Below are 25533 nucleotides of genomic sequence, written 5' to 3'. Positions count from 1 at the left end.
TCACACCACACACACACGCTCCTTTTATTATGCAACACTGGGCTCAATAGCAGCCATTGTGTGTCTCAGATCTGTCTTTGGACCGCTGACAGAACCGGCCACACTGTACCAGCATGGAGATGAAGAAAGTACAGAAGGACATTCAGAGCAAAGACACGATGAGTCCATGCAACAAAGTGGACACACACACACACACACACACAGAGACTGGTGGTCACGATGCCTTTCACCTGCAGGTTTAACAGGCTCCTCATCTTGTCTGCTCCTGGTTTCTTCGCCCACATCTGCATCAAACAGTCCTCGCCTCTGTTTGTTTTTATCTCGGTCTATTTTACAAATGAAAGGTGAGTTCTGAACCACTTCTGGCCTGAACCTCAGGTGGCACACATCGCCCCCCAGTGGAGCCAAAAGACATAAAAGTAAAGCATAAAGTAGTGAGTACAAGCTGTCAGTTTGTTTAGAGCAGACAAAAACCGACAAAACACTGGGTTCTTCCTCCTGTGTGGGTCTGAGGAGCAGCTGCAGTGGAGGAAAATGATTTTATTGTTGTTGCCATATTGTTCCAAACACAGGGAAATATGAGGCCTTGTAACCTAAACACACCTGCACTTATATTATCTGCATTAAAAGAGATTATTTTGAGGCAATTTTAGGTGATAGAAGCGTGTGTTTAAACAAATGACAGCACTAATGGGAGAGTAGTTTTTCTTATTCTCATTTTGTGGGAACTTTCTTTTATTTTTGGCGAGGTTTTGGATGTTTGTACTTATTTGGCTGCTTTTAAAGTGACATTTTTAAGCAGAAATAACTGTTTAAAGTACACATGTATTTCTACTACTGACAATAAAGGGCTAATAGAGTGTGAATTCCACTTCCTGATTGTAATTCTACTCTTTTAATCTGATTTTTGGTTATTTATGACTGTGTAATAGGATTTTCCGGGCTGCTCCTGAATGCAGCACGGTCACTTTAATGTCACATTCCAGGTAAAAAAACGCGTAAACTGATCTGATGTGAGAGGAACACAGGAACCTGCAGAGTTTATCAGCAGGTCTGAGCGGCTCTCCGCCTTCACTGTGTTTAACCATTAACTCTTTTAACTCCTTCTGGGCAGGACGGGGATCTTTGTCGCGTCCTTGTGTCTGAAGGAACGAGTTTCTTTACCTGGTTTTGTCTTTTTCTTCTTCTTCTTTCACTTTCACCTTCCTGACATCATGGAGTAAATCCCCCTTTTCATTTTCAAACCGGACCTTCAGGTAAATATAAAAGAAATTGAAAGTGTTTGTTAGTGACGGAGCGCACCTGAGCTGCAGGTAAAGTGACGCTGTCTCTGCTTCTCTGACGGTTTGAGTTTGATATTTGTCTTTAAATTCAATCACAGATTAGCCTTCATATGCTAAATACAACTTTATTGCAATCTTTTTGTATGATATAGAATATATATATATATATAACCTGTTTAACTATTAACAGACTAACTTATTACATAACAATATTTTGTAATGGCGCCCATAAAAGTCATAAAATATTGTGGCTAGCTAGAGCTTCGTGTTTTTTGTTTTAATTAATTGAATAATAATTATTCAGTATTGATAAATTACTGGTGTTAATTGATTTTTAACGTTAGTGTAATGTGTAGAAAAACTTTAGCCCAAGCTAACTTCCGTATTTATAAAGTTTTCTTTCAGTCAGTGTTTAATATTAGCTGAAATAAAGCTAGCGCTAGCGTACGTGCTAATGCAGATTGTTAGCTTGCGGCTAATGTGGTGAATAATTTGGCTAGTTTCGTTTACAAATCAATTTTTAATAAAATTGTAACTTAATTTTGATTTTCTGGTTCAAGTATAGTAAATATTTAAACACAGGCTACTATTTCTTTGTGACACGTGTTAATTAGTTTTATACGGATGCATTATATTGTGGAATTAAAGTATTCAAATGTATAATTTTACATCAGAGAGATTTAAAGGGAAGTTCTGAACAGTCCTAATGACGTCAGATTTTGGTTGGTGGAATTTTGCCCATTGGTATTTGATCACAGCTTTTAGTTTCTGCTACGTCCTTATGCGACACCTCTCACCTTGATATGTCAAGACATGTCCTGTTATGTGTAAACAGAGCTGCTCTACCTGTCCCCGCACCAAAAACACTGCAAAGTTTCCAACAGACACACAGACACACACTCACAGGCAGACAGGTCCTCCTCAGATTCAAACCTTTGTACTTGTTCCCTCACTGTTGGATGTTTGACAGGTTGTGATGATGGACCAGTCCAATGGAAACCCCTTCGAGGACACAGTGTCCCTCAAGAGCAATGGGTCATCGGCTGATGGCGCTTTAAAGGGGACACTGAACAGGATGAAGTCGGCGGGAAAGAGCATCCGAGATGCTATATCGAGGAGTCCTCTGTCACCCAAACACACGGGGCCTGAGGGTCCACGCAGGCAAGACAGAGAAGGCACCGAACCTGGGTCTACCTGGTCGCCACCTCCTCCGTCGCCCAGTGAGTACCACTTTGAAATCTGCTATGATATGGCAATGGTAAAATGGCCTCTCAAGGTCAGAAGGAAAGGAGACTGTGAGCTCTATCACACAGGGCTGCATCACAGCAGGCCTCAAGAGCTCTCTGTCTGAAACACTGTCTCCAAACTCCCACCATGCTGTCTGCTGGAGTCGGATACGGTCTGATTTCATGTCCAGGTAGCAGACGTTGGCGAGCAGGCTAGCTGTCGTCTGTTTTTAGCCACAGTGTGTGTGATGCAGCTCGATCCTCTCGAGGTTTGCAAAGCACACAAATTCATCTTGGCAGGCTTTAAGCTTAGCGTCCTGTGAGGAAGTCCTGGCAGTTATGGGCATGTTGTGTCAGTTTATCGTGTCCCTTGTGAATGTGAAGCACTCGGATACTTTGCATCTGTGTTACCAGATAGTAGTACCAGTAGTACATGTGTTACTCATACTGATACATACTGATCATACTCTGTGATACTTCCTCTTGTGTTTATTACAAGGAAGACCTGCTGATGTTCAGTTTCCTAGAATGATCGGGTCTTTTTTGAGCCAATGCACAGTGTCATCATGGCTTCAGATATAAAACACAACTTGTAATCACATAAGGTTTTGTGTATTCTAATTGTGTTCAAATTCAGATTTTTGAGTGTGGTTGCTCTCTGATTTAATAGAATTAATTCCACTTTAAGCACATTTGTTGCTGTTTGTGCGTCTGTTAGCAGAAGTTGTACATGCTTTGCAGCACCGACGTTTCCACCAAAGTCACGTGATTTCTTTTAAATGGTTATTCTGTAACTGACTTTCACTTCTATGAGGCGTAGAACCTGTCTGTCTCCTTTCAGCAGTTAATCATGTCAGCTACTCTTTGCGTTCATCAGCCTGTTTATAGGTCACCGTAAGGACAAAGCAACACCACACACACACACACACCAGACACACACACAGTAAGTAAATATGAACCTGAAAGAAGTGAAACGTGTGCCCTAACTGGACAAAGAGTTGTGGTTGAGACAGACTTGTTTGTGTCTCATCAGGTCCAAGCGCCGGCTCTTCAGCCAGTTCTCCTCTGAAAGCCATCGGAGAATTCTTCCAGAAAAAAGAAGATGACGTTGACATTACTCCGCACAAAGCACTGACACGTTCCAAGACGGGTACACAATCAAGGCTACACATAGAGACACGTAGAACGACAGAAGTCACTCATCATTTCACCAGAATTCTACATATTTAGATTTTTTTTCATGTGACTTCATGTAACTGTGCCTTCCTAGCTGGGTGTAGTACTGCACTTTTATAGAATATTGTGCAAGTTGTTCAGAAAATCGCCTCGGTGGAGGGTTTAAGAAGAGAAGTGTCACATTGTCGTTCCCTTCTTCAGATCCCAACATGTCCAAGGGCCTGCTGACTCTCTAATGAAAAAAAGCCCGTCGCAGCCTGAGGTTGCCTACAAGGAAATAAACCCAAAGAGGATCCACTGGTGACGGTCCCTGAAGGTTCGGTGGAGAGGAAGAAGGAGGAGGAGGAGGAGAGGGAGAAGGAGGAGGAGGAGGTGGAGGAATGTGAGGAGATGGAGGAGTCATACACGCTGCCCGAACTGCCGCACACACCTCTGTCTGGTACGCTGATGTTTCTGTATTCAATCCACTAGTTCATTTATGTGCCAGCAGCCAGAATTTAGCATGTTATTATATACATATTTACATTTTTAAAAACCTCTACAAAGCAGTTTTTAAATCCTTTCAGCTGTAGAAAGCTGCAAAGCACCAAAATACTCAGGTCAGTCATTCATGGCGTCCTGTTGGTCTGAGGATTATTTTTTACAGTATGCTCCTTTATTCATGTTTATATCAGACCAAAGCTAGAAGTCCCCTCATGAAGTCCCTGAACTTTTCCTCTGTCTCTGTTGTGGATGTCTTTGTTTGTTTGTTTGTTTGTGCAACAGAAGCAGCTGATGATAAGAATCTGGTGCAGGTCTAAACACACCACACGCTCAGTTTGTCCACACACACACACACACACGTCCTCAATGGTTTAACTTAACTGTGCGTACAAGAGATTTATTTTCATTCATGTGATCATCCACTAACACTAAAGCCCGTCCACAGGGAGACAAAGCGCGGGCGTATCCGCACAAGTTTCGTATCGTTTAGGGCGTTTAAATCCAGGGAGCGTTAACTTTTGAAAACTGGATGAATTTAAAAACTCTGTTGTCCGTCCAATACGCAATTTTTACAGCAAACTGCTCCTCCTCTAACACAGCGAGCAGCAAGTGGACAATAACTATAAAGTGTTTAGATCAGATGTTGTTCGTGCCTATGCCCCATGTCTTCTTTTCTGTTTCTGGTGTGGGTCTGTGGCAGCGTTACAGCACCACCGACAGGCAGCACAGGACACGTGTGGACACACACATTTCCTGAAATGATGAAAACTTTTATGAAATGAAATGTGGCCTAAATATATTTTGTTACGTTTGCCTGATTTCTCGCCCTGTCCTCCATTTGCAGTTATGCAGATCAACAATCTAATAGTGATGGAGGTGCTGGAGGAGGCTCACCTGAACCTGCTCGCCCTGCGGCTGGAGTTCCAGCAGGAGCAGCAACGCTACGGTGACGACTCCCCCATGGAGCTGGCCAAGAAGGAGAAAGACCTCAACCTCCTGTATGGAAAGCTGAGGGAGAAGGTCAGCGACATCGTACGTGACTCCAGCTCTCTCCCCGCGAGGAACAAGGAACTGCTGGTCCACGTGGTCCACATCATCCAGGAGGAAATGAAGAGGGCTGCAGAACCAGGAGGTCTACCTGACAGCTGGATGGAGGCCTGGAGGGAGTCGGTGGCCGCCGGCGTTCTCAAAAAAGTGGAGAGCGTCCAGTTGAATCAGAGGGAGCAGAACGCCTCCTGGCTGGCGTTCATCTGGTTTGCTGGGTAAAGTCATTGTGGAGGACTTGGAGATCGTGAGGAAGGAGCTGCGGTGGTCCTACCCCCCCAGCTTTAAAGTCTTCAGCACCTACGTGAATAGTTACCGCAGGGTCGTCGGGCAGCACCTGATGCAGCTGGAGAAGAAGGTGACGGAGCTGAGGGATCTGTACAGTCTGCTGAACTGGATCATCAACAAATACAAGAGGTCAGTGGCTGATACAGTAACCAGGTGTTAATGCTCTTATCTTTTTAATCATGTAAATGTTTAACTTCAAAAGAACATCTGTACCAGATTTAGAGAAGTTTTAGGTGTATCACTTCCACAAAACAGGACCAACGGCCCGTGGACACACTTCTGTCTGTGTCTGTGCTGTGATGTTGATCAGTTCAGGCCGCTGCAAGCGTTAGAGGAAGAAGCAGTGTGAACAAGCTGACATTACTTTGTTGAATCAGGCCACACCAAACCTAAAAAAAAAATAAACTGCACTGAGAACAACATTTGGGAGACCAAAAATAAACAGCTGATCTGATGGAAAGAGAAGCGCAGCCCTCTCTGGAGGCCGAAATGGAAACATTTAAATCAGGTCATGTCCATGTGTCTCACAGATGATGTCAAATGTGCTACAAAAGACTCTTTTATCAGGCTTTGTGTTGTTTTGAAGCGTGTTAGGGGAACAAGATGTTCCCTCAGAGAGTGTCTGTCCAACATGAGGCGACATGTCTGCAGAGCTTTTCATAGTGATTCTTATCTCTGTCTCAGTGAAAGGATCATGGGGAGTCTGTCCCTGCAGACAGACATGCAGGGTGAAAACACCGACCTGCAGCTGGAGGAGAACTTCCTGAAGCAGCTGAAGGAGAAGTACTGCTGCAAGATGAAGGTGAGCAGTGAGGAGTGACTGTGACGGTAAACACTTTCCTGGTTTTCTGGTTTTCCTACCGGGCCCTAAAACAGGTTTTATTCTGCTACACAGTAGGACATTTGACCACAGAGGGTCTGTGGGGTTAAGTGCAGTTTTTCACACACAGGCTTCACTTCTCAGCCACTGTTTTTAGATAAAAGCAGCTAGGAAGATAGATATTCCTCTCATGATGTGATGAAGACCAAAAATTGAGGAAAAAGTTAGTTTGGTGGACACAAAATTCTCCAAAACTTTAATGAAAAGATTCACAGAATTTTATAATAATAAACAACAGCTTGTAAATATGGTGATTTACATGTATTTACAAGGTAAAAACGCCCTCAAATCTTCATCAGGTGATGTTGAAACTTAAGTATCCTTTGGCTAAAACAGTGCAAGGCTGCAACTAACAAACTGATCATTATTGGAAAATTTTAAATGTGTGTTTGTCACTGCAGGTGGACATGAAGATGTCACTAGAGAGAATTATTGAACTTGAAAACAGCGAAATTTGGCAGACCAGAGAGGCACCAAGAAAGGACGACAATGACAACCTTCCCAGCTCCGCGTTTCCTATGGACATCTGGACGGTACGACACAGACACTGTTATGCTTCATCCACCATGTTGCTGTGCAGTGCAGACATTTGGCCATGTGGTGGCAGCAGAGAGCTTTTTTTCATGTCTCCTGTTTCTCTCTCAACAGCAAGTGAAAGCAAACGTCAAGAACTCCGAAGCTATTGACGATCATCTGAAACAAAACGTGATTACTTCCTGCCTGGAGGAGCTGAAGCAGTTTCCCAAAAGGTACACGGACACACTGAGGGACATTTTAACTGTGTGTTTTCAGCTTCTCCAAGTTATTTAACTCTATACTATATCTAAAAACCAACATAAGACCTGGACCTTCTTAAAACGAACACCTCCCCTGTGTGAGGCTTCCCGGTGATGTATCTGGGAAAGTTAATTCATCATGGAAAGATGAGATGCAGCTTCCCTCCTCTGCCTTCCTCTGCAGACGTTTTAATTCTGCAGCAGGAAAAATGGAAACTAAACAAACACTGCAACGGGATAACAGTGACAAGCTGATTAAACACTGCCAGGGACAGAAATAGATGCTCAAACATTTCCTGATATTTATAGTATCTTAGTTCAGGGGTGGCCAACCACTCAGAGTCTCCGTCCTGCACAGCCTCTAAAGCCTTACTCCCTGGTTTTTGGATGAACTCTGAGCTTAAATGTCCCCATTTTAAACCGTTTTCTTCATCTGGCAGATTTAATCTTCAGCGTCTCCTCCTCCTCCTCCTCTTTGTCTTCTTCCTCTGCAGGTTTGAGTCAGAGTTCAGACGTAAGTGCGATGAGCTCAGGCCCCAGCCTCTGTGGACAGACTATCACATAGCCTACATCAACAGCTTCACTTCTTTACAGTAAGTCATGTGATTTCCTGTATGAGCACCCACAATGCACTGAGAGTCTCTGCCCTGCCAAGAATCCAAACAGGGCAGACTGCCCTGCTGCTTCCAGCCAAAACATATGCCAGCACCGTGGGAGAAAGTGAAAGCACATGAAGGGATGATAATACCTCTTAATTACATCTGATTATAACCTTAAAATCGGATAAACAGCTGCAGGGCGCTAACAGTAAACTGTGTTGTAACATGTTCGTGCTTTTATATTTTAAAAGATGTGAGAAAGAAACAGTTAAAGCCTCAAGCTTTGGTTCGTTCATTCATCAGTGAGTAATTTGGGGCTCTGCTGGGGGATCCCAAACATTTCTGCCAGAGCTCTCACAAACACAGAGCTGATTATCTGTGAAGACTCGTCGTCATTCAGGTCAGGTTATGTAAAAGAGTTTAACATCATGGCAACGGACGGTTTGGAAGGCCGTTTTCCTGAATAGGCAGAGAGACAAGATGACGTCTGTAAAGAGCTCAGTCTCACAGGTTTTCAGCTGCTTCTGTCAGTCTGAGCTGAAGTACATGTGGACCCCCCCCCCCTGTAGGAAGACTCTGACACTTTATGCACATTCTTGTCATTTTGGTTTTTTTAAGCAGACGTTGTGCAATGGCAGGAAGTCAGAAGAAGAATGAAATCACAGTCCTAGATGCCAGCTGGAAGTTCCACAGTCTCCAGATAAGTGAGCAATCATAGAATAGAATAGATTAGAAGTACTTTATTCATCCCAAGCTGGGAGATTTTGCTGTTGCAGCAGCAGTATACAGGCACTGAGCTGACTAAACATACAGTATACCACTAATGGTAAAAATAAGCAGTATAGACATTATTTACAGAAAATTACAAAATTGTCAAACAGCATCAATTCTTATAGGTACACTTGCACAGACTTAAACTCACTTTGTATGAGTCAGAGCCAGGTGTGTGATTGATCAGTTATTCCAAACAGGGGCTGTTGATCATCAGCTTCACAGTCATTAACTGAGACACAAACAGCCTGCAGGAGGCCTAACACTGGTGAGGAGCAACTAAAGCCGGGTTAGGGCGGCCAGAGGTGATGGAGTTTGTCGACCTGTGGCAGCAAAATATAAATAGAAATTTGAAATAGCCGCAGTTCCAGGTTCTACATGTTTAATGTCTGGTTGAATGTGTATCATGTGAGCACCATGTGTAGTGTGAGCGCGTGACGAGCGGTGTGAGGGGAACTGATTAAGATTAAGATTAAGATTAAGATTAAGAAACCTTTATTAGTCCCACAATGGGGAAATTGGATTTTGCATATTGTAACAAATACCGGTCATGTGTTAATAAACTCTCAGTCGTTCAGGTTATTTCTCAGAGTTCCTAGAAAACAAAGAAAAGTACCTTTCCCTTGATCAGTTCTCAGAACTGAAAGAAAATGATCTGCATGACTGAGAATCTTTACTGACAGATGCTGATCAGTTCGTGGTGGAGATCCTGTGATCAGTGTGGGAAACACAGAAAGAAAGACCCTGAGTGACACTTCTTTAACCAGTCCAGCTGCCCCGTGTCAAGCTCATGAAGGAAGAAATGACCATGTAACAGTTGATAACAGCCAGTTAATGAGATGTTCCGTCCTCCTGCAGGCAGCACATGGAGAGCTACCAGGACAGCTGTCCGGCTGAGGTGGAGGGCTTCAGGAAGGAGGTGAAGTGGCTGATTGTCAGGCTGATGGAGGTCCTGAAGGACCAGTTCAAGGAGGACGTCAAGGTATGACCCTGCAGATTGAATATATGCTTGGTGAAAACCAGGTTCCAGTTTTCATGGCTTCACTTCCTCCCAGAGAGAGGCCATTTTGGGTTGCGGTTTGTAAAAGGGGGAATAGAAAAAAGGGATGCTCTCGAAGACATGGTCGGGATTCCTTGAAACAAAGCTCGAGGATGAGCACGTGCATGAGTATGTGAGACCTAACCACCACTGTGGGTAACTCCTGGTCATGTTTAGCCTCCAGAAAATACACACTTTGCCTTCCAGGCTTTTACCTACACAGCTTGGCTGTTTGTGTTTTTCCAGCCCTACCTGAGGAGGATGATGACGAGGAAGTGGCTCACCAACGACGATGACTTCAATCAGCTTTACAGCCGGACAGAGCGGCTCTCCAAGCACTGTGAGCTCATGAGGCCTCCACACGTCCAGGTGAGGAGGAGGAGGAGGAGTAATCGAGGAGATTCCAGCATTTACTGGCTGTTACTACAGAAAACACCTCGGTGTCAGCTGCTGTTCTGCCAGAATATTCCCACTGACAGCTTTCACTGAAGTCTAACTGCCTTGGAGGTCCGTGGAGGAAATCCTTATTTACTGTTAATGAACATTCCTGGAAATTCCAGGGAATCGTTTTGGGTCCCATTGTTTTCATCCGGATGCTGTAACGGTGAAAACTAATGTAAGAGTAATGAATCTTCAGCTGAAGGCAGAAATGAATAGGTGGAAGCAGAGGTGTAGAAGTTCAGATGGTCAGATGAAACACCTCCACTCACACACTTAACCTTCCCCTTTTCCTGTTTTTCTTCCTCATTACTTCCTTGTGTGTGTGTGTGTGCGCCAGGAGTTTGCAAGCGGGTTGCACTACCATGTGGTGACAGAATACATCGGCCAGCTGATGAAGAATAACTACTCATGCAAGAATCGGAAGCACGAGAAGGCGGCGACAAAGATCCGCCAGCAGTGGAACAAGCTGAGCGTTCTGTTCGACGACATGGTAACGAACTCTCTGCTTCCACATCCACAGATCCTCCTCTGATCGGTCTGCAGAGGCCTGATAACCAGTCTGAGCTCACGGTGAAACAGATTCTGACCCAACTAAGATGGCACATCGATGAGTTGTAGGTCCTTTAGACATGTGTCTAAAAGTCTGCAGATCAGCCAGATAATCACTGAAGTTTTGTCATGTGACCTTTGGTCATAGGTCAATCACAGCTCCTGATTGTTTTGAAGGGTGCAGAACAAACATGATGTAATATCAGGATCAGTGGTGGAAAGTAACTAAGTATTTGTACTTTGTTACTGTACTTAGGTCAATTTTTATGTATTTATACTTTAAGTAAAAATAATAGCACATACTTTATACTTTTACTCCATGTTGCAGCTGTTACCTGTACTTTCTCCTCCACTACATTTCTCCAGTGTCTGTAGTTCCTTGTTCCATGTGATGAACTCAGTGCTGGACTGATGTGAGGTCAGACTCTGCATGGAGGTGGTGTCACGCTGCCAGCTGTGTTTCTATAATGAGCCTCAGTCATGATGCCGGTGCTCTGGCTCAGTGAGCTAACTAGTTAGCTGCTGTCTGCTAACACAGGTCCATCCATTAATGTCTGATGAACATGAATCATAACATGAATCTACAGCAGGAACACTGACACAGTAAACATGCTGAATGCCTGTTTGTTATCAGCAGCCTCTCTGTTCACTTGATGCCCACAGCCTGCCTCATGACACACAGACCTGTCCACAGCTGCTTCTGGACTGAACATGTACATTAACTACACATGGTCCATTTTCATTTGAGATGATTTCTTTGATTATTTTAACCTGTTCAGATCCTTTGCAATGGAAATCAATAGTATATAGTGTGTGAGTACTTTTAATACTTTAAGTACATTTAAAAGTACTTAAGACTTTTACTTAAGTAGGATTGTTGATGTAGCTCTTCTACTTTTACTTAAGTACCAAGCTTCAGTACTTCCTCCACCACTGATCAGGATTTTAAGCTGAGAACTGTCACACACGATGCATTCAAGGACCATGAAAAACTCTTCGTTCTGTGAGGAAGAGTGTCTGTTTCATAAGCATGCATTTCAAACCTGGAGTCACTTTGTGAACTGCTGTCATGTCCTCTTGTAGAAATCGACTCAGGAGTGGCTGCACCCTGCAGGAGACGACCTGTGCGACATCATCGGACAGAGAAACAAGGCAGAAATCAAGAACCATCTGCAGCCTTTGATTAAACATTACCCGGACTTCAGGTAGGTGTTTTTTGGAACATTAGCAAATGATCCTCACTCTCAGGCCTACAGGTGGGTTTCTTTTATTCAGTTCAGGGTCTGCAGGGGTCACAGACTGCAGGAGGAAGCAGAGACTTCCTGTCCAGCACTGCCAGTTTCTAATAAATCAGACACATTTGTTAAAAAGTGAAACATATCTGTGACGAAAACCAAGAAAAAAATCCACAGTGAAGACACAGAGAAAGTGCCCCCCTTTCTCATGGACTTAAAAAAACCAAACCACAAGGGAATGAGGAAGTAGTTTCAGCAAATGATTTACTCAACCAGAAGGGAGGCGTGTGTGTGTTTGGATTTTCATGTAAACGCCACACGTCTCCTGCACAATCTCACACGAGCGTTAATGACTGATCGAATCCATTTCTACTCTGTGTTCTATTAACCAGATTAAGTCAGGTGACCTCTGCTCTGACATCATGTGCCCAAACTGCAGACACGTGAGAGAGCGGGTCAAAAAAAGGAAACACACGGTGGTGCTATGACAACGGTCACAGGATTTTATTAAAGGGTCAAAGGTCAAACACTATTTAAAGCCTTCACCACATATATGAGTGCACATGGTTCACACGGTTCTGCTTTGTTTACATCTGCTTCCTCATGAGCTCATGTGACATCACATAAAGTCGTGCCCATATTTTCAGGAGTGAAGAAATTCTGAAGTTTCTGCTTCCTGAGTCTGAATTCCCCTGAAGGAAACTTTGTGGTTTGTAGCTTGTCTCCGTGACAGCGAGTCCAAAATATGTTAGAGATTCTTGAGATTTCCACACTCTTACCAAAGTCCAGTTGGTTTTAACTTTGGCCTCCCAAAGAAAAACAAAACCTGTAACCACTAAAAAGGCCAGGAGTCTGGCTCCCAACTTGAAGCTGTGCAACCACTCAGATCAGGTTTCCTCCAACAGAGACAGTCACCAATGATGAAGAAGATCAATCTTCTTCCATCGACTGCCTGCTCTGAAGGAAACATCTTGACTGTTCCATCGCGGGCAGCGAGACCAAACTCTTTAAAAATCACATTTCTCAAGTTTAGAACTATAGAAATGATCCCTGAGAGTAAAGTCTTAGCTTGTTCCAGATGATTCTCAGAGTCTCATGTGTGGAGACGAGCACTCTTTTCCAGGGAGACGCGCCTCCTCCAACCAGAGCGCCATCAGTCGTTCAATCTGTTCGCAGGTGATTTCTAGGAGGCGTGTCTCTGCAACAGCCTGGGACATCATTCATTCGATACCCTTCCTTTCTCAAAGAAGGCTCATTAAATGTGCACATCCTTAAAGCAGACCTCCACCTGCAGTCAGAACAAGCTCTTTAAAGGTCCTAACTATGAGATTTTTCGGCTCAGTGCGCCATCTTGGCTCCTTCTGTCCGCAGAGTGTGACACCACGAGTCAGAGTGCTCGTCTCCGTGCATAAGACTCTTGAGAAACACTTGATATACATCAAGACTTTGCTCTCAGGTAAACATTTCAGTAGTCGTAGATGTGTGAAATCCTCTGGTCTCGTTGCTAAGATGTTTCCTTCAGAACAGAAAACAGGTGGAAGAAGGTTGCTCTTCTCCATCGTTGGAGGAAACATCTTTTGAGTGGTCTAAATCTTTACAAATTATAGAGCTAATTGGATGAAAACATGTTGAAAAGAACAAATATCTGACTTTGTTGTTGTTGTTGTCTCCTTGCAGCAGGAAGCACCTGGTGGCCATTCTGTTCTTCAGGGGCCTCGTGAAGGGCCGCGAGCACCAGCTGATCCTCCAGCGGTTCTCAGCGCTGAAGAAGGACGCGACGGGCAACGCCGATAAAAGCCAACTTTTATTCCACGACATGCAGGTCACCGTCAACAACGACTGTCTGTCCAACCTGCCCGTCTTCTGCTTCAGATTGCTGCCAGGCCACTAAACAGGCGGACCTGAAGTGGTACTATTCTGCAGGATCTCAGTCCAGATCTCAACCTGTGGCACCACATAGGGCTATTAGCACAGCTGGTCTCTCCCTTAACAGCTTCTATTCTGCACACACAGGACTGCAGGCACATGATAAAAAGCTCAGGTTTACTGTGGAAAAGGTCTTCTTTCATCACTTCTGCTTGCCGGGAGCTGCTGGCTGCAGGTTCCGCAGGGCAGGTCCGAGGTCCCAGGGGCAAAGCAGAAGGCGGGGTAAACCCTGGGCAGGTCTCCAGTCTATCACAGGGCTAACAGGTCACAGGGCTAACTGTCCTAACTCCTAAAAAGTGTAAATATTAATTGCTGCTTTTGACACTTTCTCTTCTGGTGCTTCTTTTTATCGACTGATTTCCACATTTAACCCTTTTGTGTGTATGTGTGCTTTTAAAGTCTCAGGACTCACATGAAAATCACTTTGACGGAGCCCCAAACACGTGGTGTATAAACCAAACTGGGACAAAGAAATTAATAAGGTTATCCCAGAGGAATCATGGCTGAAATACGGTGGATTTCACTGGAAAATATCCTCTTCAGCTTCATGGAAAATCTTTGGTTGGCTCTGTAGATTTTTTTTTTATTTCACCTGCCCAAAGTTCTCACTGCTCAGGTCATGGAGAAACTGCAGTTCTCAGGAAGCCAATCATGTTCATATGTTCTGGGCCTGCCCAGTGTTCAGCTCTTTGTGGCACAATGTTCATGTTTCAACAAAAAGATAAAGTATCTATTTGGAATTTTCAGCTTGGCTGCGAGAAAGGCCAGAAGTGGCTGAAACCCAGACCCTCCCTCAATAGATGACTGGTATAACGTAGTTTATGACGTCTTTGTAATGGAAAGGATCACCCTGTATGAAACTACAGGACGATCAGTTTGATGAAATCTGGGGAAAGTGGAAAGTCTCTCTGAGGCGTCCCTCTGTCATTGGAGATGATTGTTTTTATGCTAAGGCCCTCGCATGTGCATCTCCTTTGTAAATGCAAAGCCACGCCATGTTCTGTTATGTTGTGTTGTACTTTGTAAAATAATGGGAAAAAAGAAAATATATATATAAAAAACAAAAATCACTGTAACGTTGTTGTTTTGTTTTGTTTAATAAATTCATGAAGTGACGGCCGGTGTTTTTCATGGTTTCGTGAGCTGATCAGTCACACAGGTGGGGTTGTGTCAGCTCACAGTACTCCCACTGGATTCATGCTGACAGAGAGGGGGGATGCTTCACAAGTTTTGAGTCATCCCCCCTCAAAAAAAAATCCCAAATTTTTAAAAGTTTAGTTTAAAATCTGTGAGCAGAGAGCTGAGGAATGTTCTGGACTGAGACCTCGGTCCAGCGAGAGTCCTCCGGGCCTCTGGGTCTCATCTGTTTACATGAAGCTCAAATAAAATTTATGTGGCCATGTCGTTAACATTTCTATATGTGTGCACATAAAAATGAAACTGAAATGGTTCAGTATGTGTGGGTGGAACAGTCACAGCTTCACAGTGAAGCTTCACATTTAAGCCAAATCATTCTGTTCTGCTCTCATCCGTCCACTGAACGTTTTCCCGGCAGGGAACAAACATGGGCATGTCATGCCCATGTTTGTTCAGGAGAACGCTGAACAAACAGCCTGCGACTGTTTTTTGGAGAGATCTTTGTTGATGGGCAACAAATTCTTTACAGATGGTTGTGTAACATTTTCCAGCTTGATGAGCAGCAACAACTGTTTGTATCAGGTCCTCAGAACTGTGCTCTAATTGTGTCATTATACACTCGGACTTTCAGGACTTGTGTGAAAATCAGCTGATATGTTTTAGAAAACATTGTGGGGTGTGTGCTAATGCTACTTAGCATGCCAGAAAATGAACACAAATGTGAAACAGGTGTGAAACATGGAACAAATCTCTCCCCTGCAGCACCCACAGTGTGTGTGTGTGTGTGTGTCTGTGTGTGTGTGTTTGTCCTGCAGGCTCAGGCTTGCAGAGACTGTTCAGCAGCACAAAGACGAATTTTCTTTAAAGCTGCTCACAGAGTTTTCATCCAGCCTAAAAAAAACACAGAGTTCAGAATTCAAACTACACACTGAACAAATACCACAGGAACTGTTTCACAGTGTGAAGCTGCTTTAAATGGCACAAAAAACTTCAAATACGGGCAGGAAACATGAAGTCGGTCTTCATTGTGCATACTGACATGCTGCTAAATTTAAATTCTGTGAAGGTCTCTGGTTGTAACCGTGGTAACCACACACATGTGTCCTCACATGACCTCTGCTTTCGTCCTCCTCATGCTTCACTTTCACTTTCCCACTTTTTCTTCTTCTCTAACGCAGCTGCAGCTGTTGCATGCCAGGACTGACATCGGATGACTTCTTGTGACATTTTGGAGAAGAGAGTGGTCAAAAAATTGCAAAAGATATTATGACAAAAATATTAAAACACAACCCGCTTCCTCTTTTGTGAAGAGGAAGAAGAAATAAACTGTTAGCCGGGACAGGCCTCTGCATACTGTCTGTGTAAAAATACAAAATACAGATTTTTTTTTTTTAGTTTGGCCCAAATGACAAATTCTTTCTTGTAGTTTGATGTAATTTGTGCATGATTAAAATGTTCAGGGACCTTTTATTTGTGGGGAATTTGAACATCTTCACTCCCACCTCAGTGTGGAACCCAACAGGACCCAGAACAGATCATATGTGGACATGAATCAAACACTTCTTTCTCGGTATGCGGCTTATACTGAGCTGCTACTTATATTTTTTAGCCTCTAGAGGGCCCTGTAGGCTCCGCAGTCGGCGGAGTTGTTCAGTACGACACCAAAGAAGAAGAATTCAGTGGCTTTAGTGATTTGGAGAGTTAGATAAGCTCGTTTTGTTCTGTTCTTTATGCTACAGTTATCTGAATAACTGTTAATATATAACACACAACTACTGACTTCGTTTTTATGCTTCATGCAGCTGAATAGCCATCAATGCGTTACGTTAGCATAATGCTAATGCGGTAGCGTACGGTATGCTATTAGCATTAGCATTATATTGTTATATTGTTATTGTTATATTGTTAAAATGCGAATTATAACCGTTTATGTTTTTTCTTCTTTGCGTGTTTTGACCAGTGCGTCCTGTAGTCCGAAAAATACGGTAAAAAAACGGTTGCACGATGACGTCAGGCCGGCCTGCAGCTGATACACAGACAGCTGTGTGTGTGTGCGTGTGTGTGTGTGTGTGTGTGTGTGTGGAGATAACTGAGAATAGAAAGAGTCCCTGAAGAAGAAGCAACACTTGAAGCAGAGATGGAGTCTGAAGGAGGAGCTGCTGCTGCTGCTGCTGCTGCTGATGCTGCTGCTGATGATGATGACGATGATGATGATGAAGAGCAGCAGAGAAACAGACTGAGATCAGACCTGCGTTTGGATGACAGCGCCGCCGCCTTGCCTCTACTTCTCACGCCTTCGTTCTGACGTCTCTCGGAGGAAACACGCATAGGTGCAGAAATGGAAAGAAAAACACGTTTTTTTTTAAACCCACATCCTGACATGAAATGATGTTTGCATCATCTGTGTGCTTGCATCTCCTCTTTTTACTGCAGCTCAGTCGACCTGAAGCGACAGATGCACCTCTGGGAGCGATGGCGTCGACAGGCAGCGGCTGTTTCCCCTGCATGTGCTGCAGAGACAAAGGTAAGGAACTCTGATCACAGCAGGTCAGACACTAATCTGTGTGACACACCATAATCTCTGAGGGGAGATGGTATCATGGAGGCATTTTTCTGGTCGTGAGATGGAATCAGGCAGTCTGAATTTATCTGAAAGGATAAAAAGATGAAGCCCGGTCAGAGGATGCTGCTCCAGTTTTATAATAAGAAGAAGTGATGATGCAGGGATTATCCAGCACTGACAGGACAATGACCTCCAAAAACTGGAGCTGAACTAATGTGTGCAGACACAGAAGGTGATGGAATCCTAACTCAGTAACTCGGCTATTTAAATGATAAATTAAGGATTAAAGTGGTGTAGATGGAAATGTAGATGGACTGACTCAGAGACAAACCAGGGACAGGTATCTGGGTCACATGATGTCTGGTGTACCTTTGTCCTGGCTGAAGTTTGGTTTTTAGAAAGCCAGTTTCCTGGTTGAGGTGAGCGAGGGTTTGTGGCTGTGATTAGAACCAGCAGTGCTGACGGTGAGGCCGCGTGTCACTGTGGTGTGACTCCAGTACACAGCCGTGATTTAATGATTAAAGATTAAATACACAACTCTGTGCAGGCTGCGAATTTCGCCTGTGAGGGACCAATAAAGGAGGATCTTATCTCAACTTATTTCAAAATATATAAAATCATCCACATGTCCCAGGGGTCCAGACCCTCAGATGGAAAAATGTTCTGCTTTTTTACATAGTTTGTGTTAGGTTAGTGTATTTTAAAAAAAAAGCAGATGTTGATGCAAGAGAATCAACTTTCATAACACAAGAAATCATCGTGGAGAGAAGAAGCAAAGGCCGACAGCGCCTCAGTGCCAGGATGAGTGTGTGTGTGTGTGTGTGTGGGTGGGGTGGGGGGGGGGGGTTACATCATGCACATCATCTAGAGCAGCAGGAGCAGGAGGAGGAGCCAGTAAGCTTTAAAAGTCCCAGCTCCAGCAGCTGTACTCTGACTAACTGAGGGGACAGTACCAGACTTTCTGAGGGTGAGTAAACAACAAGAGGAGACCTGCTTAACACTCTCTATGCTCACTTTGCTTTATGTTCATGTATTTGTGGTTTAAGTAGCAGTTTGAATGGTTATAAATTAGATGTTTATTTATTCTGAAATGTGTATTTTCATCTCCTTTGTTCATGTTATTGAGCACTTTTACACCTGAAACGCTCTAATCTCAGATTTTTATTATTTGTCTGAGCTGAAGATGATTACAGTCAGTCAAAGCTGCATGATTGATCTCCTCCATCTGGTTATTGATCATGTGACTGCAGCTGTTTCGATGCAAGTTCTTATTTTAATATGTGTTTAATGGGATTTTATTTTGTAACAGGAAGCAGCTTGTGTTGGTTGTAAATACTTTAGCTAAATATAGCTGCCAGCAGCAACGGAGGCTGAAGTAGCTACAGTAACTCAGTGTGGTTAAGACAGAGTAACGGTCTTTAGCTCTCCAAGGATTCACAAGGGTCATGTGACCAAACTTTGTTATGATACAGTAAAGCGCTGCAGAGGTATGAGCCCACATCCTGCTTGGAGGCTTCGCCATAATATGTGATTGGCTGTGATGGTTGAATGCTTGCTGGCAGACAAAACATTAAAGTGATGTGTTTCATCATGGATCATCTGTGACATTCCGGTAAAATATGTGGCCTGTGAAAAAGTAGTTTCAGTTTTGACACAATGGAACATGGTGGTTAAATTATTACTGTGACATGAAAGGTTGAAGGCAAGAATCATCAGTGGGTCTATGAACAGTATGAGGAGAACTTGGAATTCAGTTTGTAACCCGAACACATCACGAGAAATTAAGTTATAGCGCCACCTAGGGCGAACGCTTAAAAATCCAAAGGCAAAAAGTGATCACTTCTGTGAGGCTGAGTCTGAGGATGACCTGTACTAAATTTTGTGACAATCGGACGAACGGAAAGTTTAGTTTCACTTTTGAAAAAAATCCAAGATGGCGGAAAGTAGGCGGGAAATGACGTCATAGGGTTCGTTGGACCGGGCTTGATCTAAAAATTCCAACGGTACCAGTCTGAAACTCAGTCTAACGGGTCAAACTTTACAAGCATTAATGCACCTCCAACTTTGAGCAGTTGGTGGCGCTAGATAGCCGATAGCAGCTAATGTAGCTAACATTTGGTTCTATGTATTTATGTATTTCATGTTGTCTCTACTATGTAGGTCGTTGTTCAGATTTCACTGCCTGGATAAGGATAAGGATGAGGATCCGATCCGGTTCATCGGAGACAGACTCTGGAGGAGGGGGGTGGATACCGGAAAGGCTCCAGAGGTTGTGGAGGAACCCCGCAGGTCAGGTCGCTGTCAGCAGCACGACCGACGAACGGCGGCCATCCGGCAAGGAGGAGGTTCCAGTGTGTGAGTTAGCTAACACATGCTAACCTTAGCATATTCAGATCAGAGCTAAACTGTAGTTATGTGTAAAGAAAACACTGGCAGGAAGGGATAATGAAGCTACACCACAAAGACGCTTTCATTTACAAATATATAAAGATTAGTGTGTTTGTCTTACATGTAAATAAATAACAGTTATCACGATGTAAGGACTTCCTGTTTAGAAATGATGAACAATCACAGGAAGCAATCGACATTTGGCTCCCACTCAGTGGCGGAAATAAGACTGGAAGCCTGGTGACTAATATGAAGGTTTAAAAGCTTCATCTCATCTCTGTAACAGCAGCTCATTCAGTCATGAGTAGCCCTGAATACAGTCAGCCTTTCTTCTGAGAAGTTCCACTGCCTTATTTTAGTCCAAAGATCTGGTGCAGCCGTTCAGAACGTGGCCTCCTCTCTGTGTCTCTCCCTCAGTGATCCCCACATTTGAAGAAAACCTTGAAGAACAACACTTGTGCGAGGCGAGCCAGCTCCTGATAGACAGAGAGAAGCAACTGTTTGGGGAGATGACGGAGACAGCGGACCTTCAGCACCACCAAGCGGAAGTAGAGAAGCTGTCCGCAGACCGTGAAGCCCTGGAGAAGCTCATCCTGCAGACCGTGCTGCAGAGTCTGTCCCTCTGCGTCGGACAGGTGGACAACGAGCACCTGGTGTCCGCTCAGGCGTCGGCTCTGACGTCTGCGGTGAGGGCCGTCATGCAGGAGGAGGAGCAGGACCAGCTGTGGAAGCACAGGTGTCGGATACAGCCAGACTGGAGGCCCAGCAACTGGAAAAAGCTGCATGACTCCACAATCCGAGTCCTGGTGGAGAGCCGCATGGACAACCCCACGTTTCCCTCTGCTGCCAGCCACACGGAGCAGTCGTCCGTTCAGGCGGACGTCTACAGCATGGGCCGGCAGCTGAAGGAGGACCTCCTGTGGGTGGTGACTGTGGTGAAAGACTGCTACCCCCCAGAGATGGACATCTGTAACTTCTATGCCGAATTGTACCACAAAACCTTCAGAGCCAGAATCAAGAAGCTGGCAGACTTCTGTTTGGACGACAAGGACAGCGAGTTCCTCCTGCGCTGGGTCAATCACTCCTACCCCGGGTAAGTGTTTGTCTGTTAGCTTACTACGTCTGCATTGTGCCGGAAATATGAGAAGAATGAGAATGAGAATGAGAAGAATGCATTGATTTGAGTCAGGAAACAGAAAAACATGGCTAAAATCAGCTGAGGAAAAGCGAACACATCCTCCTTTCTTTACCTGATGAATGTCATGTTGTTTGTGCTGTGCCAGGATTCTTCAAAAGCCGGAGCTGGCCGGTGAGATCGATGTCGAGGCGCTGGGGAAGCTGCTACCTAACGACATACTGGACCCTATGGAGGAGCAATACTTGAACAAACAGCAGGTAGAACATCTATTCTGGATATTTATGGGTGAACCACAGACAGAAAGTACGAAGCAAAAAATACATTACAATAACGAAAGCTAACAGGCCATGTGTTTGTACAAACGACTGAGGAGCCATGTTGTGTGTTGCTGTGTGTGCAGGCTGACCTGATGAGGTACATCAGACAAGTCCTGACGGAGGCCAAGGAACGATGGAACAAAGGAGAGGAGCCGCCAACCGAGGACGGCTGCTACGCTAGTCATGTAGCTTATGACATCATTCAGGTATTCATGTCATGATTTAACATTTAAACAGTGTTTTAAACGCATTCAGTGGGTGGAGACCAAACATGACTTACAGACTCTTCTGAGTTTCCTCATTTTTTCTTTGGAAAGTGTCCAAACTGAGAGAAACATGAACCCTCACAGGACGTTCTGTTGCGGAGTTGCTTCTTAGCTGTTGTCACTGACTTGTGTCCTCTGTCTGTCCTCAGTTCATCAACGGTATGGTGACATCAGCAGCGGTTGCTTTAGGAGACCCGGACAAGGCCAAGAGCCTAACGTCCAAACTGACAGACCTAATGCAGAGGTAGGGTTTGTTTTTATATTTGCACAGTAACAAAATCATTAAATCCTAAAACGACTTCATGTTAAACTCCTGCAGCTTCAAAGCTTTTCAAGAAGAAGTCGTCAAACACAACCGATCCAACAGCATCACGCTCGTCAAGGCCAACCTGGGCTGCATCGAACAGTTCAGGTGGGATTCTGATCTGATGTGATCACATTCTGATGGATGAGTTGTCACGGTGAGCTGATGTGTGTTTGGTTCTGCAGAGACGTCCTCAGCAGGATGACACATCTGTTCCCAGACGGCGTGCGGCTCGAGTGTTTGTCTCTTCTGACCGACATGACCCAGTCCGCCCACGCCTATTTATTAAGCCCTGTGCACAAAGTCCTCAAGGTGAGTGTAGCTGGAAATAAGAGTGAGCGACACATTTGTGTGAAAGTCTGTGATCTAATGTTCCTCACGTGTACCTCACACAGCCTCAGTACCAGAAACTGGGAACAGACGACTGGCTGAACAAGAACCAGTTCGAGAACCTGCTGAAAGGCATCGAAAGTCAGCTCCATGAGCTGAAAGGCTCGACTCCCGCCTGTTACCAGGTAGAGAGAGGCAATGAAGGACGGCGCGTCCTTTCAGTGTGTGTAGATTATGCTCTGAATATTCATGTGTTCCATTCCAGAAGCTGCTGGGCCAGCTTTACCAGGAAGTGGCTGTAGAATATGTCAAACGGCTCCTCAAGGGAAAAGTCAAGCTGAAGGACAGGCAGCGGCAGGAGAAGGCTTACGTGACTGTGAAAGAAAACGCAGAGAGTCTGCACAAGCTGTTCAACAGAATGGTGAGTCTGTACTGCTGCCACACACCGAGAGCAACAAGCCAGGAAACAGGCACAACATGGGAATGCTGGACTGAACTGTAGGAGGAATCCAGCTGCAACGGGTGGTTTTAGGCAGGTGGAAAGCCTAAGGATGGAAGGTGTGCAGCTTTGAGCTTTCTATTAATTCACTCTAAGTCAGAGAGGAGTGTTCGTCCTGCCTTAGGCTTTGTATAATGCACAAAATTTGACCTGACCGAGGTAGAAATCTGGCTTCAACACTGTTTATTAGAAAGAGTTCTCTCGATGCCTTAGGCTTTCCAAAGTACCTGACTGAATATAGCTATAATGCTGTGTTAGGAAGTTAAAATCTCCCCACAATGGAAAGTGTGGTCTCATGGCCTTAGGCTTTCCACACACACACATACAAGAAGCTGTTTGCTCTTCCACCTTAGGCTTTCCACACACACATACAAGAAGCTGTTTGCTCTTCCACCTTAGGCTTTCCACACACACATACAAGAAGCTGTTTGCTCTTCCACCTTAGGCTTTCCACACACACATACAAGAAGCTGTTTGCTCTTCCACCTTAGGCTTTCCACATGAAAATAGTTGTGTTCTTTGCAAAAGGAGCAATGAAGATACTTTTATTTATTCCCTGGTTACATTTCTTATCTCTTCGCTCGGGGACTATTGATTATCAAGCGATCTTGGGAAACCCCCAGATTCGTCATTCTTGGGCTAACGCCAGCCTTCTGTTTGCGCAGGGATCCAATGAGGAGTGGTTAAAGGAAATCCTCACCAAGATTGCAGAAGTGCTGAAACTCCAAGACATCCCAGCCATACAGATGCAGATCGTCCTGCTGGGGTCCGCCCACCGTGACCTCAGGTAACCTGTGGATGAAGTGCTCTGGTTTATTGAGTCCTGCTGTGTCTTACTGACCTGATAAAGTTAGAATATCAGTGTGAGGAAGGCGAGGGTCAGGAGGGGAGCTCAGCCAAGCGTCCGATATGGCAGGGGACACGCTGCAGTTTAATCTCTATTGTTCGTTAAATCAGATTATTCAGTGTTTCTGAAGTGCTGATGGACACAAAGAAATAGAAGACGTCCCTGCTGTTTCTGCTGCATGTATCTGACTTTATTTAACCCCTTCCTTCCTTCCTTTGAACCCACAGTGAAAAACACGTGTCGGCTCTGCTGAAGCTGAAGAAGAACATCTCCAAATCCGACAGGAAAACGGTCAAAGAGACTCTGACAGACACTCGGAAAGAAAACAACGACGTTGACGGCAACACGCAGCCGTTCTTCTGCAAAGTCGTGGTCAGCTGAGACGCCGGGTTTCCTGTCAGTCTGTACAGTGTGTGTGAGCACGATGAGTAGAAAATAAGCTGCAGGTCTCCTCAGCACGGTTATTCCCACTGATTTACCGCCAGTGGCTCATCATCCTTCACTCCTGTTTATTCTCCCTGTGAGGATTTAAATCACGGCTCCTGTCTTCCTGAAAACACTCCCCCCCCCGCCAAGACTTTCAGGGAACAGGATCACGCCGGCAGCATGCACCTCACACACTCACATCCTTCCCCTGCTTTGAGGATTAACTGGAAACACCTCAGGTCTGTGAGCAGCGCCTGGATTCCCCACAGGAGGCTCAATGAGTTCCAAGAATTGTTGACAGCACAGATGAGGAAATCATAACTGCAGGATCAGAGGCGTGAATGGACCCCTGATGAAGTGCCCGTCATTAAAATCCACTTCGAGCATTTATGTCCCAGCAGACTTATTTTCTTCCAAAACTCATTATTAGGTCATATTACAGGTTCAGTGTGCCATGCAAGAGGGGGAGGAAAGCTGTTTCTGTAAATATCTCATCATGTAGTTGAGTGGTGCTTGACCTTTGACCTCAGAAGGAGGGAAACTTCCTTGTGTTTAACTGATGTTTTTAGCTGCCTGGATCAGCTCATGTCAGCATAAATCACCAAATATCCTCAGAGGTTATGGCATCAGTACTTTATGTGTGCTAAATTAACAAGCTAAGCTAAGAGGAGTAAAAACATCCACTTCATTGTAATTTTAGTGGTTCACCCTCGCTCAGCTGATCCAGCCATGGTCGATCAGACCCTGACTTGTCCCCCAGCAGGCATCACTGCTCCCGGTCCAGTGCTGAGGCGAGCAGAGCCAGCAGGTTTCAAAGGTGGTGTTTTTCTGGTGGATGCTTGATGCTTGATGCCTTTCTGAGGATCAATAAATCTGTCTGTCTGATGGAAGTGGTTGTTGCTGTTTTTTATGCACCTGTCCACTAGATGTCACCAGACCTCCTCACACTCACACAGCTGTTCCCATCTGTAGCTCTGCATTATGCACCCGCACCATCACCTCCAGTCAGCACACCTTAACCTCCACCTGTCAGCACACCATCACCTCTACCTGTCCTCACACCATCACCTGCACCCGTCAGCACACCATCACCTCCACCTGTCCTCACACCATCACCTCCACCTCTAAGCACACCATCACCTCCACCTGTCCTCACACCATCACCTCCACCTGTCAGCACACTTTAACCTCCACCTGTCAGCACACCATCACCTCTACCTGTCCTCACACCATCACCTGCACCTGTCAGCACACCATCACCTCCACCTGTCAGCACACCTTAACCTCCACCTGTCTGCACACCATCACCTCCACCTGTCAGCACACCATCACCTGCACCTGTCAGCACACCATCACCTCCACCTGTCAGCACACCATCACCTCCACCTGTCCTCACGCCATCACCTCCACCTGTCAGCACACCATCACCTCCACCTGTCAGCACACCTTAACCTCCACCTGTCCTCACGCCATCACCTCCACCTGTCAGCACACCATCACCTCCACCTGTCAGCACACCTTAACCTCCACCTGTCCTCACGCCATCACCTCCACCTGTCCTCACGCCATCACCTCCACCTGTCAGCACACCATCACCTGCAC

At 45.0% G+C, this 25533-nt stretch overlaps 2 protein-coding genes and 1 pseudogene across 3 annotated transcripts; 2 read left to right on the top strand and 1 right to left on the bottom strand.

Annotated features, from left to right (window-relative positions):
* The first annotated feature begins 1269 nt into the window (after window positions 1–1269).
* On the top strand, window positions 1270–14832 carry exoc3l4 (exocyst complex component 3-like 4). The gene is given in 16 exon segments (XM_028395618.1): window positions 1270–1313; window positions 2254–2503; window positions 3543–3659; window positions 3887–3959; window positions 3961–4124; window positions 5013–5415; window positions 5417–5629; window positions 6185–6302; window positions 6782–6913; window positions 7029–7129; window positions 7651–7749; window positions 9385–9508; window positions 9812–9934; window positions 10344–10496; window positions 11639–11760; window positions 13468–14832. Coding segments are annotated over 15 exon segments (2400 nt in total). The 5' UTR covers window positions 1270–1313; window positions 2254–2259; the 3' UTR covers window positions 13682–14832.
* Window positions 12668–12856, bottom strand: LOC114428190 (uncharacterized; annotated as a pseudogene).
* A 2417-nt stretch (window positions 14833–17249) lies between the features above and the next one.
* Window positions 17250–24821, top strand: LOC114427999 (tumor necrosis factor alpha-induced protein 2-like). Of its 2 annotated transcripts, none has more exons than XM_028396275.1 (12): window positions 17250–17377; window positions 19577–19771; window positions 20222–20897; window positions 21088–21199; window positions 21343–21465; window positions 21675–21769; window positions 21845–21937; window positions 22015–22141; window positions 22225–22344; window positions 22425–22580; window positions 23324–23445; window positions 23733–24821. In XM_028396275.1, the coding sequence occupies exons 1-12, from the start codon at window positions 17326–17328 to the stop codon at window positions 23884–23886; spliced, it is 2025 nt and encodes a 674-aa protein (XP_028252076.1). In that variant the 5' UTR covers window positions 17250–17325; the 3' UTR covers window positions 23887–24821. The 2 variants fall into 2 exon arrangements, with proteins under 2 accessions (XP_028252076.1, XP_028252077.1); XM_028396276.1 differs by lacking the exon at window positions 17250–17377 and adding an exon at window positions 18326–18383.
* Window positions 24822–25533: the final 712 nt, after the last annotated feature.

The sequence above is a fragment of the Parambassis ranga genome, chromosome 22 (assembly GCF_900634625.1).
Source record: "Parambassis ranga chromosome 22, fParRan2.1, whole genome shotgun sequence".
In the NCBI taxonomy this organism is placed as follows: domain Eukaryota; kingdom Metazoa; phylum Chordata; class Actinopteri; family Ambassidae; genus Parambassis; species Parambassis ranga.
This window is presented reverse-complemented; position numbering and strand designations above follow the sequence as displayed.